At 45.0% G+C, this 13,470-nt stretch overlaps 1 protein-coding gene and 1 pseudogene across 1 annotated transcript; both read right to left on the bottom strand.

The window, feature by feature from the left end:
* Nucleotides 1–8,791: 8,791 nt before the first annotated feature.
* On the bottom strand, nucleotides 8,792–8,907 carry LOC125533318 (annotated as a pseudogene).
* A 1,543-nt stretch (nucleotides 8,908–10,450) lies between these two features.
* Nucleotides 10,451–12,021, bottom strand: LOC125518186 (myrosinase-binding protein 2-like). Its single transcript, XM_048683325.1, has 4 exons — nucleotides 11,655–12,021; nucleotides 11,358–11,553; nucleotides 11,053–11,250; nucleotides 10,451–10,954 (listed from the first exon to the last, which is right to left on the bottom strand). The coding sequence occupies exons 1-4, from the start codon at nucleotides 11,966–11,968 to the stop codon at nucleotides 10,715–10,717; spliced, it is 948 nt and encodes a 315-aa protein (XP_048539282.1). The 5' UTR covers nucleotides 11,969–12,021; the 3' UTR covers nucleotides 10,451–10,714.
* Between the last annotated feature and the right edge of the window lie 1,449 nt (nucleotides 12,022–13,470).

The raw sequence follows: 13,470 nt of genomic DNA, 5'->3' as shown, positions 1-13,470 counted from the left end.
CCATCATCATCTTGTGCCTGTGATCTCCATCTCCGAAGCACCGTCATGATCACCATCGTCACCGGCGCGACACCTTGATCTCAAGCGTAGCATCGTTGTTGTCTCGCCAATTTTATGCTTCCACGACTATCGCTACCGCTTAGTGATAAAGTAAAGCATTACAGCGCGATGGCATTGCATACAATAAAGCGACAACCATATGGCTCCTGCCAGTTGCCGATAACCCGGTTACAAAACATGATCATCTCATACAATTAAATCGGCATCATTTTTGACCATATCACATCACAACATGCCCTACAAAAACAAGTTAGACGTCCTCTACTTTGTTTGTTGCAAGTTTTACGTGGCTGCTACGGGCTTAAGCAAGAACCAATCTTACCTACGCATCAAAACCACAACGATAGTTTGTCAAGTTGATGCCGTTTTAACCTTCGCAAGGACCGGGCGTAGCCACACTCGGTTCAACTAAAGTTGGAGAAACAGTCACCCGCAAGCCACCTATGTGCAAAGCACGTCGGGAGAACCGGTCTCGCGTAAGCGTACGCGTAATGTCGGTCCGGGCCGCTTCATCCAACAATACTGCCGAACCAAAGTATGACATGCTGGTAGGCAGTATGACTTATATCGCCCACAACTCACTTGTGTTCTACTCGTGCATATAACATCAAACCATAAAACCTAGGCTCGGATGCCACTGTTGGGGAACGTAGTAATTTCAAAAAAATTCCTATGCACACGCAAGATCATGGTGATGCATAGCAACGAGAGGGGAGAGTGTTGTCTACGTACCCTCGTAGACCGTTCGCGGAAGCGTTATAGCAACGCGGTTGATGTAGTCGTACGTCTTCACGTCCGACCGATCCAAGTACCGAAAGCACGGCACCTCCGAGTTCTGCACACGTTCGGCTCGGTGACGTCCTCGCCTTCTCTATCCAGCAAGAGGGGCGAAGTAGTAGATGAGTTCTGTCAGCACGACGGCGTGGTGACAGTGTTGGTGAAGAACAATCTCCGCAGCGCTTCGCCTAAGCACTACGAAAACTATGACAGAGGATAAACTAGAGGAGACAGGGTTGCCGACAGGGTTGCCAGCACACAGCTTGGTGTTTCTTGATCTCTCTTTGGTGCTAGCCCTGCCCCTCTATTTATATCTTGAGCCCTGGGGTCGAAACTTGGAGTAAAAGCCTCCACAAAGTCGGTTTCACCCGAAAGGCAAGAGTCCTTCTCGGACTCCAGGGCCAGACGCCAGGGTTCCCGGCGTCTGGACCCAGACGCCAGGGACCCTGGCGTCTGGCCCCTGGACTCCGCAAAACTTCCTTTTGCGCTTTCCAAAAACCTTGTGGGCTTTCCCCTTTGGCCCAAATAAAGTGTTCTCGTAGGAAACATCCGGAACCCCTTCCGGTGATTTCCGGAACCCTTCCGGTGACCAAACACTATTATCATATATATCAAACTTTATCTCCGGACCATTCCGGAGTTCCTCGTCATGTCCGTGATCTCATCTCGGACTCCAAACAACATTCGGTCACCAACATACATAACTCACATAGTACTATATCGTCAACGAACGTTAAGTGTGCGGACCCTACGGGTTCGAGAACTATGTAGACATGACCGAGACACCTCTCTGGTCAATAACCAATAGCGGGACCTGGATGCCCATATTGGCTCCTACATATTCTATGAAGATCTTTATCGGTCAGACCGCAAAACAACATACGTTGTTCCCTTTGTCATCGGTATGTTACTTGTCCGAGATTCGATCGTCGGTATCTCAATACCTAGTTCAATCTCGTCACTGGCAAGTCTCTATACTCGTTCCGTAATACATCATCTCGCAACTAACTCATTAGTTGTAATGCTTGCAAGGCTTATGTGATGTGCATTACCGAGAGGGCCCAGAGATACCTCTCCGACAATCGGAGTGACAAATCCTAATCTCGAAATACGCCAACCCAACATCTACCTTTGGGGACACCTGTAGAGCACCTTTATAATCACCCATTTACGTTGTGACGTTTGGTAGCACACATAGTGTTCCTCCGGCAAACGGGAGTTGCATAATCTCATAGTCATAGGAACATGTATAAGTCATGAAGAAAGCAATAGCAACATACTAAACGATCGGGTGCTAAGCTAATGGAATGGGTCATGTCAATCAGATCATTCACCTAATGATGTGATCCCGTTAATCAAATAACAACTCTTTGTTTATGGTTAGGAAACATAACCATCTTTGATTAACGAGCTAGTCAAGTAGAGGCATACTAGTGACACTATGTTTGTCTATGTATTCACACATGTATTATGTTTCTGGTTAATACAATTCTAGCATGAATAATAAACATTTATCTTGATATAAGAAAATAAATAATAACTTTATTATTGCCTCTAGGGCATATTTCCTTCACAACCCGGCAATGACATTGATGTGTACCTAAGGCCATTAGTTGAAGAACTTCTACAGGTGTGAAATTGAAAAGGTGTACGCGTGTGGGATGAGCAAGACCAGCATGAATTTGGCCTACATGCGTTGCTGTTTGTAACCATCAATGATTGGCCTGCTCTCAGTAACCTTTCAGGACAGACAAACAAGGGATACCACGCATGCACGCACTATTTAGATGACACCGACAATATATATCTAGACAAATGCAGGAAGAATGTGTACCTGGGGCATCGTCGATTTCTTCCGACCAACCATCAATGTCGAAAGAAAGGCAAGCATTTCAAATGCGAGGCAGATCACCGAAAGAAGCCCGCCGTCCGTACTGGTGATCACATACTTGCTATGGTCAATGATTTACAAGTAATCTTTGGAAAGGGTCCCGGCAGACTATCTGTTCCGAATGACGCTGAGGGACGCGCACCCATGTGGAAGAAGAAATCTATATTTTGGGACCTACCCTACTGGAAAGACCTAGAGGCCCACTCTCGAATCGATGTGATGCAAGTGACGAAGAATCTTTGTGTGAACCTGCAAGGCCTCTTGGGCGTGTATGGGAAGACAAAAGATACACCGGAGGCACAGGAGGACCAGCAACTGTTGGGGAACAGAGTAATTTCAAAAAAATTCCTACGATCGCGCAAGATCTATCTAGGAGATGCATAGCAACGAGCGGGGAGAGTGTGTCCACTTACCCTCGTGGACCGAAAGCGGAAGCGTTTAGTAACGCGGTTGATGTAGTCGAACGTCTTCGCGATCCAACCGATCCAAGCACCGAACGTACGGCACATCCGTGTTCAGCTTGATGACGTCCCTCGAGCTCTTGATCCAATTGAGGCCGAGGGAGAGTTTTGTCAGCACGACGGCGTGGTGACGGTGATGATGAAGTTACTGGCGCAGGGCTTCGCCTAAGCACTACGACGATATGACCGAGGTGTGTAACTGTGGAAGGGGGCACCGCACACGGCTAAGACAAATCTTGAGTGCCTTTGGGGTGCTCCCCTCCCCCATCTATAAAGGAGGGAGGGAGGAGGCGGCCGGCCTAGGGGGTGTGCCAAGCATAGGGAGTCCTACTAGGAGTCCCAAGTCCTAGTAGGATTCCCTTTCCTATTCGGAGTAGGAGAGAAGGAAAGAGAGGGAGAGGGAGAAGGAAAGGGGGGCCGCGCCCCCACCCCTTGACCAATTCATTTTGGGCAGGGGGGAGGCGCGCGCCATCTCTTGGCCCTTCTCCCCTCTCCTCATTAAAGCCCAGTAAGGCCCATTACTTCTCCCGGTGAATTCCCGTAACTCCCCGGTACTCCGAAAAATACCCGAATCACTCGGAACCTTTCCGATGTCCGAATATAGCCTTACAATATATGAATCTTTACCTCTCGGCCATTTAGAGACTCCTCGTCATGTCCGTGTTCTCATCTGGAACTTCGAATAAACTTCGCTACATCAAATCACATAACTCATAATACAAATCGTCATGGAACGTTAAGCGTGCGGACCCTACGGGTTCGAGAACTATGTAGACATGACCGAGACGCCTCTCCAATCAATAACCAATAGGGGAACCTGAATGCTCATATTGGCTCCTACATATTCTACGAAGATCTTTATCGGTCAAACCACATAACAACATACTTTGTTCCCTTTGTCATCGGTATGTTACTTGGCCGAGATTCGATCATTGGTATCTTCATACCTAGTTCAATCTCGTTACCGGCAAGTCTATTTACTCATTCTGTAATGCATCATCTCACAACTAACTCATTAGGACCAAGAGGTGTGCCATCTGTAAGTGACAATTTTTCTGAAGAAGGTAGTGGTGTAGGACATGGTGTACAATTATTCATGCCCACTCTATTAATCAAGTCAGCAACATATTTTTCTTGCATTAAGACCAATGTACCATCAACTTTCTTAACTTCCATGCCCAAAAAGAAGTGAAGGTCACCTAAATCTTTGAGAGCAAAATCTTGGCTTAAATCTTTTAATAGAGCAGAGATTGCCTAGCCTGAGGAGCTGATCACTATAATATCATCCACATATATGAACATAAAAATAGTGATGCCTGACATGTTGTATATGTATCTGCTTTGGATGATTTAAAGCCAAGAGTGTGAAGTTTAGAGCTAAGCCGAGAGTACCATGCACGAGGATCTTGTTTTAAACCATAGAGAGCTTTTTTAAGTCTGCAAACATGATGTGGAGCTCGAGGATCTTCAGAACCAGGAGGTTGTTTCATATAGACTTCCTCTTCCAGAACGCCATGTCGAAACACGTTCTTAATGCCTAGCTTTCGTAAGCTCCAACCACGAGAGATTGAAATAGCCAACACAAGACGTATAGTAGCTGCTTTGACAATAGGACGAAAAGTTTCCTCATAGTCAATACCATAACGTTGTTTGAAAACTTTTGCAACCAGGCGGGCTTTATACCTGTCAATCGTACCATCTGACTTTTTCTTGATGTGGTAGACCCATTTGCAATCAATCAAGTTCTTGTTAGAACCAGGGGGTACAAGGTGCCAAGTTTTGTTATGCATAAGTGCCTGATATTCTTCTTACATAGCATGACGCCAATTTTTATCATGAGTTTCATCAGAAAGATTATGTGGTTCTCCTGTAACAGTAAGCATTCCATGCCTAAGAGTACCATCGGTAAAAATTCTTGGTTAGCGTATACCTTTTTGTAGACGGGTGCGAGCAGCAATAGGAAGATCTTGTGTAGCAACAAGAGGTGTTGCAGGGCTGGGTGGCGCAGAAGATCCTGATGGGCTGCTGTTGTGCGCCTCTGAATCAGATCCGCTTGGAGCAAGGGATCCGGGTGTAGCAGTGTGACCACCACGTGATGCAGAAGATGCGGGGGAGGGAGAACCCCGAGGTGTCCTGCCTGATGGCATGGAGACGCTTGATTCGCGCGCAGAGGAACGCATAGGCGAGCGGGACGCGGTCGGCCCATTGGATGTCGGGTGACGCGAGGTGGCACTGCTGGACACATCAGTTTGCTGTAAGGACAATGTTTTCTCCTGGTCCGAGACAAAATCTTGAGCAGAATCAGCATGGGGATCGTTGGAAGGCTGAAAAATGCTAGATGCACCCAACCCTTGGTCAATTTCTGAGTGTGCTTGATTATTTCTTGTATTTTCTTCACTGGTTTCTTCTGTATTTGTATCAACGGATGCCTCAGACATTGTATGTTGGAGATATGCCCTAGAGGCAATCATGTATGATGATATTTCCTATGTGTTTATCAATAAAGATAGTCCTTGGACATTATCAATGATGTGTATCAGCAAGTACGTGACTTGTTTGTGAGACTATGCATTGTATGATAACTGTTCTAAAAGGTCCCTAGTCGAAAGGGTTGTGTGGACGCGCAGCCAACTAGACTAGCATATCACACGGTTGATGGGTTGGTCTCACTAGCCATGAAGCATTGGATGCTAACCAGATAATATGGGCTTGGAAAGGTCTTGTCGGATTCGATATAGTCGGATCCGAGTTGAGATAAGGTCCGAGTCGGACAGTCCCAACTATGAGACGTAGCGATATGTCATCTGTGAGTCTCTAGTACAACATACGTTATATGTCCTAAGACCTGAGCTGGCACATGTACTCGGGATGGTGACAAACTTGCTTTGGGCTGACCAAACGCTACTCCCTGACTGGGTAGTTACAAAGGTAGGTTTCAGGCTTGTCCAGACCCATGCTGCGAGACATGGTCGAGCAAGATGGGATTTGCCCCTCCGACCAGGAGAGATATACTCTGGGCCCCTCGTGTGATCCAACAAGGATAAGCATGGCCATGCGACAAGGATTATGAGATAATCCAGATAGTGGTCGGCATCACTGGAACGAGAAAGAGGTCGGGCTAGCACAAGGATGACAGACTTGCCTTGAGCTCGACAGCATATATCGTGTGGTAAAAGGAATGGATGTGTGATGTACAGGTTCGCCTAACCAGCTTCATAGTCTGCTTGGTGTTCGGCATGCCTTGCTAGAGGCCGCTACCAATTGTGCGGTTCGGAGGTGATCCGAACTGCGACCAAGCCGGCTTGAACCTAAGGGGTCGCGTGCTTAAGGGAAGGAACCTACGAGGTCCGATCGGGGGACATTGGTCGGATGTGATCCGAGTTGTATCCGGATTGTGGCCGAGTAGACTTATGGGCTTTAGGGTCCGTGCGAGGCCCAAGTGTTGAGCCTGCGACAGACGCCTATATAAAGTGGAGGTGCCGCACACTCATGAGATTGATCGCTTCGGCACTGTCACTAGGGTTTGCATGTGTTGCGAATAGACACCTCCGCTCGCCGCCGGTTGTGTGATCGGACCTAGCAGTCCGCCGCACGACGTTCCTCCTGCACGTGCGGATACCGTTAGAGGCGGTGCACTTGCGCCGCTCCAGCGAACCTGTACGTGGGAACCGACGACCAGCTGCTCGAGGGAGATCGGACGAGGAGGAGACGATCCACGCAGGCGCGCTTCCCCAACTCTTATTCCGCTACACGGCACTGCGCGTCTAGTGGTAATGAACTGTGATCCATATCCCGTAGCATGTTCTTGGTTGTTCTGCGCGTAGGAAAATTTTAATTTGCAGTCGACGCACCCTACCGTAGAACCCAACATCGTAACCCGTGGATGGTTAGCAACAATAGGAACAACAAACATGTGGTCATTATCAGTGTTCACCCCCTCATTATCGGATGAACTGTTATGTGGTAATAAAAGGATTTCTTCACGAAGACGAGAACCAGCATTAGGATTTAGAAGAGCAAAGGGAAAAACATAATCATCAGACACAACATCACATGAGATGCAGACACGACCGCTGGATATATCAAGGCATTTGACCCCTATATGTCGAGGACTATAGCCTAAGAAAACACATCGCTTGGAGTGAAAGGAGATTCATAGTTGGGTTTGACATGGAGTAGTACTTCCGTAGGACTCATGTGATTTAGTACCTTGGTAGGCAGCAAATTAATGAGATATGTGGTGGTGGGAAAGGCTACATCCAAAAATTTAAGAGGCATGCATGCATGAGAAAGTAAGGCAAGGCCAACCTCAACAATGTGTCGATGTTTACGTTCAGCTGAACCATTTTGTTGATGGGCGTGATGACAAAACACATGATGTGTAATGCCAACTTTCTAGAAGAAGACATTGAGTTTTTCATATTCACCGCCACAATCAGTTTGCATGGTAATTATATTGCGACCAAATTTCCGTTCAACAAGTTGTTGGAAATTAAGAAAGACCTGATAAACATCAGAACACTTCTTAAACAAATATACCCAAGTAAATTTGCTAAAATCAATAATAAAGCCCACATAATAGAAGTGTTTTCCAACTGATGCTGGAGCAGGACCCCATACATCAGAGAATATTTGTTCCAAGGGAACAATAGACACACTAGTAGAGATGGGATAGGGAAACTGATGGCTTTTAGCTTGCTGACATGGATCACATACATAAGGATTTATTTGTGGATCATAAGGGAGGGTATTCTTCCGAAGCACTTGTTGAACAATAAAAGAGGATGTATGCCATAGACGATTATGACATATGGATGAAGTGGGTTTGATGGCGATGAAGGCACACTTGGGAGACCTCGTGAAGAAGGGCATAATCGGGTAGAGACCACCATGGCAAGGGCCTTTAAACAGTGTGTCCTTCGTGACCTGAACCTTGATCAAAAAGAAGAAAGGATGAATTTCAAGAAATATATTGTTGTCCAAGGCAAGTTGATGAGCAGATAAAAGATTTTTGAATGCACTAGGAACATGCAAAATATTATTAAGAGAAAGAGAATTATGAGGGGTGGGCAAAGTAGAATGACCGACATGTGTTATTGCCATACCATTTCCATTTGCCACATGGACTTGATCATGTCCATTGTAATTTTCCCGAGTAGTTAATTTGTGTAATTCTCCGGTGATGTGATTTGTTGCTCCTGTATCAACATACCAGTTTGTACCCACTCCATAAAATGCAAGATGCGCACCCTTGTCATCCGAGTGAGAGTCATCATCATCACCATTGTCAGAATACCTCCACCAACAATCACGTGTTGGGTGCCCATATTTTTTGCATATCTCACATGTAATATCCTGGCGAGGAGAAGATATGCGGCCACGGCCACGACCACGGCCACCTCTCTGTGGATTACGGCCGCGTCTTGGATGTGTCTGCTGCGGAAGACCACGGTATTTCCCATATCCACCATGAGAGTTTTGCCGATAATTATTATTGAAGGAACGTCCTCGTGTAGCAGCATTAGCGGAAGACTGAGAACTACCAACAGTTTGATCTGATTCGTCAAGTATTTGCTGCCTGTAATCATATGCCGTAAGCTGTGCACAAACATCAGCAGGAGTTGTGGTAGGAACAGCGTTAATAGAGGCAAGCACAGAGTTATATTCTCGATCAAGACCACCAAGTATATACTCCTTCAGTTCATCATCATCAATTAGCTGACCAGCTGCAGCAAGTTCTGAAGCAAAACTTTTCATGAAAGCAATATATTTATCTGCAGGCATATCATGCTTCTTTGTATTCACAAGTTTTCCACGCAACATATTGATGCATGCCTTGGATTGTGAGGAAAACGAGGCTTCAATTGCAGCCCAGATTTCAGCAGTATGTTCTAACCCAAACAATTGAGCAAGAACATCCTTACCTATTGATTTGGTGAGATAATCGATAGCTCACATCTTGTTGATCCCTCTCAATCCAGGCTTCGTAGGCCGGATTCGACACAGTGGTCCTCGTGCTGTCAGCCTCAACCTCCAGCGTTTTTGCAGGTGCTGAATCAGAACCATCAAGTAGCCCCATGACCCGAGCACCGCGAAAAGGCAGGAAGAACCTGCATCTTCCAGTAGATGTGATTTTCCCGAGAGAGTTTCTCCGAGGGAGGAGATCCCAGAAGCGCCGCCAGAGATGGTGTTGAAGAGGAGGTTGCCATGGGGAAGGAGGGAGGGAATCGATCGATGATCCTGACCAGCGATCAATTTTTTTGTGAGTTTGGCTAGATCAGATCGCTAGACATTGGAAGAGGTGGCTCTGATTCCATGTGGAATTGCAGGAAACGGGATACCTTCTCAGGTCCCGGTTGCATGTTAATATAGATGGGAAGAGCCCCCATCGTGGTGTTACAGAGGAGACCGATCGTTGGTGTACTACACCATACGAAAGGTTTAGAAACGTACGCACGGCTCAGTTACAAGAAGTCCAACAAGTTTCTCAGCCACATTACAAGTATCTGAATCTTAAGAAGATAAAGGTCAAAGTTCAACCAAAGCGATAAACAATCATGGCATAACATAGTAGTAGTACTACATTATCGGCAGCGCAAAGAATGCATTGCTTTCGAGGTGGTTCCCGCCCTGTTTACTCCTGCATGGCTTTCTGGCATTCCCTGGCCTTCTGAGCATCCCGCCTCCGCTCACGGACTAGTCTAGGAATTTGGATATTCGGTATTAATTACGACTCTTTGCTTTGGTTAAGGCTCACCTAGATGGTTATGTTTGTTCTTATGACTAACAACTGAATTAATTTTAATCTCCCCATGAACCTTTTGCTCTGGAGGATCTAGAAGAACAAGTTGACAGAAGATGACTTGAAAGGTGGTAATATTAGTATATGATTAACAACTAACAACTGTATCCATATTGACGATCAAGTACTTTGCCTCCTTGAAAGGGGGTGGTATTAGTATTTAAGCTATTTTTGCCACTATTACCTACATATCCAGATGTCAGTGGATTTGGCCACTAATGTATGGAAGAGTGTTTCTGTCATATTTGAAGACCTAAACTTTATTATTTTTCTGAAGCTATTTTTACAACTTATGTTTATGATTTTTCATAAATCATTTGTGTACCTTTAGTTGATATATGCAGAACTAGGAATTGCAATATATCTAATTGTGTTGCGAAATTGTAGCTGTGAATTTTTTTACCATTGTCGTGTAGGAACAACACACGAGAGAGAGAGAGAGAGAGAGAGAGAGAGAGGTACACAAAACAAGCTCGGTTTGTATATATTGAAGAACAAAGAGGCAAGTCTCATCAAGTTCTTAGTACATCGTTTTACTTTCAAGCAAGTACATGTAGACAGTAGCAAAAGGCACACATAACGAAAAGGAAAACAAATAGTACACAAGATCGCGACAAGGAAAAGCCTTCTCGATCTGCTTATTAACTGTTGCAATGCTGGAAACGAAAGCAAGGCATCGACCGGGGAAAGAAGATTCTTATGCAAGTTAACACATGCATTGTGCTAAATTGGGCACGCGTAAACGCCAAGTGCATTGACAGACCCCCCAGCACGTGCATAGAATCCCCCAATGTTGTTACCATCTGGAACCTGGCTGCTAAAAGGGGTGCCATTTGCTTTTCCAAAAGGCCCATATGTTGTAACGCTGCTGACCAAGGTAAGTGATGTAACAACTGTCTCTCCTCCAACTGTACCGGTTGTTCCAAGAACTTGCTTTATAAACTCGGAAGGAGCAAGAGTGATCTAGAGTGGAGAGGATGTATAGGTGTGATAATGTGAGATTTAAGTTATACTGCAGAAAACAATGTAGAAACTAAAGTGGAATATCAAAAAGAACTCACCGTCGCAGTAAGTGCACCATCACCACCCCATGGTCCGGCAGTTTTCTTCTGACCAGCTTGGTCAGTATAGGAAAACATAACTGAATTAATCACATCTCCACATCTAATTGTCACAGTTTGAAGAGAACGAGGCAGCTCCGTGATGTCAAAGGATGTTCCTCCATCCCCACCCCAAGGTCCCATCTTTGTGACTGGGGTCTGGGTATAAGTGATCAAGCGATACCATATAAGGTGAGATGCTAATTTTATACCATATAAGAGGACTTAATGTAGTAGGAAAATAGTTAGTGGTAAACGTATCTCACCACTTTGGGGATGCAGAGACAGAAAGCACTGATACGAAGCTCCCAAGTACGCCCGGGAGTAGGTGGTACAGTTTGGATTACTTTGGCAACCACAACACCTTGGGCATATGCAAACTCTCCACTCCCACCTACAATTGCCCATTCACTATTGTTTCCTACAAAGTCTCCAAGAACCTTAAGGCTGGACCCCTTAAACCTAATAAGTGAATTCAAAATCATGAAATTTTAGTACAAAATATATATAGCTGCAGTCTAATTAATTGAGACGCTAACAGCTCTAAAAGGTGGGAAACCAACCTGGTATCAGTGAACAATATATTGTGACAGAATAACCAGTTCTCGTCACCTTTGCCCGCACCCATGTGCATGCCACGAGCACGTGCGACAAGGTTTGCATCGGCAGCCGGACCATCACGTATGGTCCAGTCGTTTGCAACGGTGTGACCAAACCCCAAAAGCTGACCTGTTGGATTGGCAACAGTGACTTGGTTGGCGTTGGTCACACCCGGACCATCAAATATCTGGTTCATGTATAAGTGGAAGAGATGCTCTTTCTGCTTAATGTCTTGGCAAACACCACTCTGGTAGTAGGAAGGGTTCGTAGCGGCCATGGCTATCGGGTGTGTGGGGAGCTTTAGCTAAGCAAGCTAACTGGTGTTCGGTGTGTTTGGGTGAGGAAATGAACAGAGTGAAGGTGGCAATTTATAGCTGGTTCCCGTGTGTCTGTTGAGCCACTAGATGCTGAGTCAGATCCAGTTAAAATATGTTCTTCTCACAAGCCAAAAAACAGTTAAGACCTCCTAATTGAAGATAAATTCATGGGAGCTTAAGATACGAGCTTTATTTAAACTTTGTCCTTTTGGTCCAAATAATACAATCTTTGTAAATGACTTGACCTCGTTTGTCATATTGTAAGTTTGGTACTTAGTATATATATCTAGGGCGTCGATTTGTCATGGCTTAACATGCATGCATGTGGTGTGGCAGACTCATACATATCATTGCCCTATTTTATATCTCGAATTCGACTACACACCAGGACCTATATCTTGGATGCCACTACACCGGAATGACCATATTAGATGTGGTAGTGCACCCATTCCAGCATCGAATAGCCAGTGCTATAATTGTCAGTGCTGAATCTCTAAGCTTTTCCCTTGAAGCCTCTGAGCTTCAAAGCTCCATTGAGGCAGCAAGGACATTTCAAGCTAGTTGCCGCTGTTTTTTTTAGAACAGCCATAGTGTCTAGTACATACAGCTGTAATGTCTACTGATTTTTTTGAACAGCCATTGTGTCTACTATGTACAATCACTATTTGTGGGAACTGGCACGGGCACCGACACTTTTTTTTTGCATCCCGGCAGCCATCACAGGCTGATCAACCCTGCCACAAATTAGTCAGCATCTCGATCAGTGGCATAATCAGTTACAGTTTGCACCAATGATCGGCAGCTAGAATTCGGAAATCCTACTACGGCATTCGGAAATCACTAAGGCTATGCCATGATCAATTGCACCAATGATCCATATCTCCGTGAGAGCAAAGCAGAGAAAAACAAACAATGGCAGGCTTTAGGTGGAGGCCATAGCCATTCAGGTGAATGTGCAGCAGTCAGAACTAAGGCCAGCAAGTCTATGCTGTGGCTTATCCAATTACGCCAAACATCTATGTTCCTACGACATACGCATATCGTTTTGAAAAATTATATATCAATTGGAGTACCACATGCTTTGAACACAGCCAAATATATTGTCAATAAAAATATGGGTACAAGGAATCCCATAAAAGAATGGTCGGAGTAGGAGTAGTTTGTTTCTAAAGTGCATGAGAAGACCGGAGGCTTAGTCATTTTATTCCTTTTGTTTGATGCGCCTTCCAAGAAACGTAAAGGTTTATGCTTGTGTTTTGATATATCTGGTTGATTGTCTCTAGCATATATTTTTTGGAATTTTTCTCTAGCATATATTCACATAAAGGCATATGAATTAGCATCAAAGATCATACGGTGGCTATGAAAACAATCATACAATCAAAATAATTAATTTGCCATACTGTACAATTTTAACATGTACTACAAGACAATAGTTGAGATAGTTTAGTAGACAATGATC

The sequence above is a fragment of the Triticum urartu genome, chromosome 1 (genome assembly GCF_003073215.2).
Source record: "Triticum urartu cultivar G1812 chromosome 1, Tu2.1, whole genome shotgun sequence".
Lineage (NCBI taxonomy): Eukaryota > Viridiplantae > Streptophyta > Magnoliopsida > Poales > Poaceae > Triticum > Triticum urartu.
This window is presented reverse-complemented; position numbering and strand designations above follow the sequence as displayed.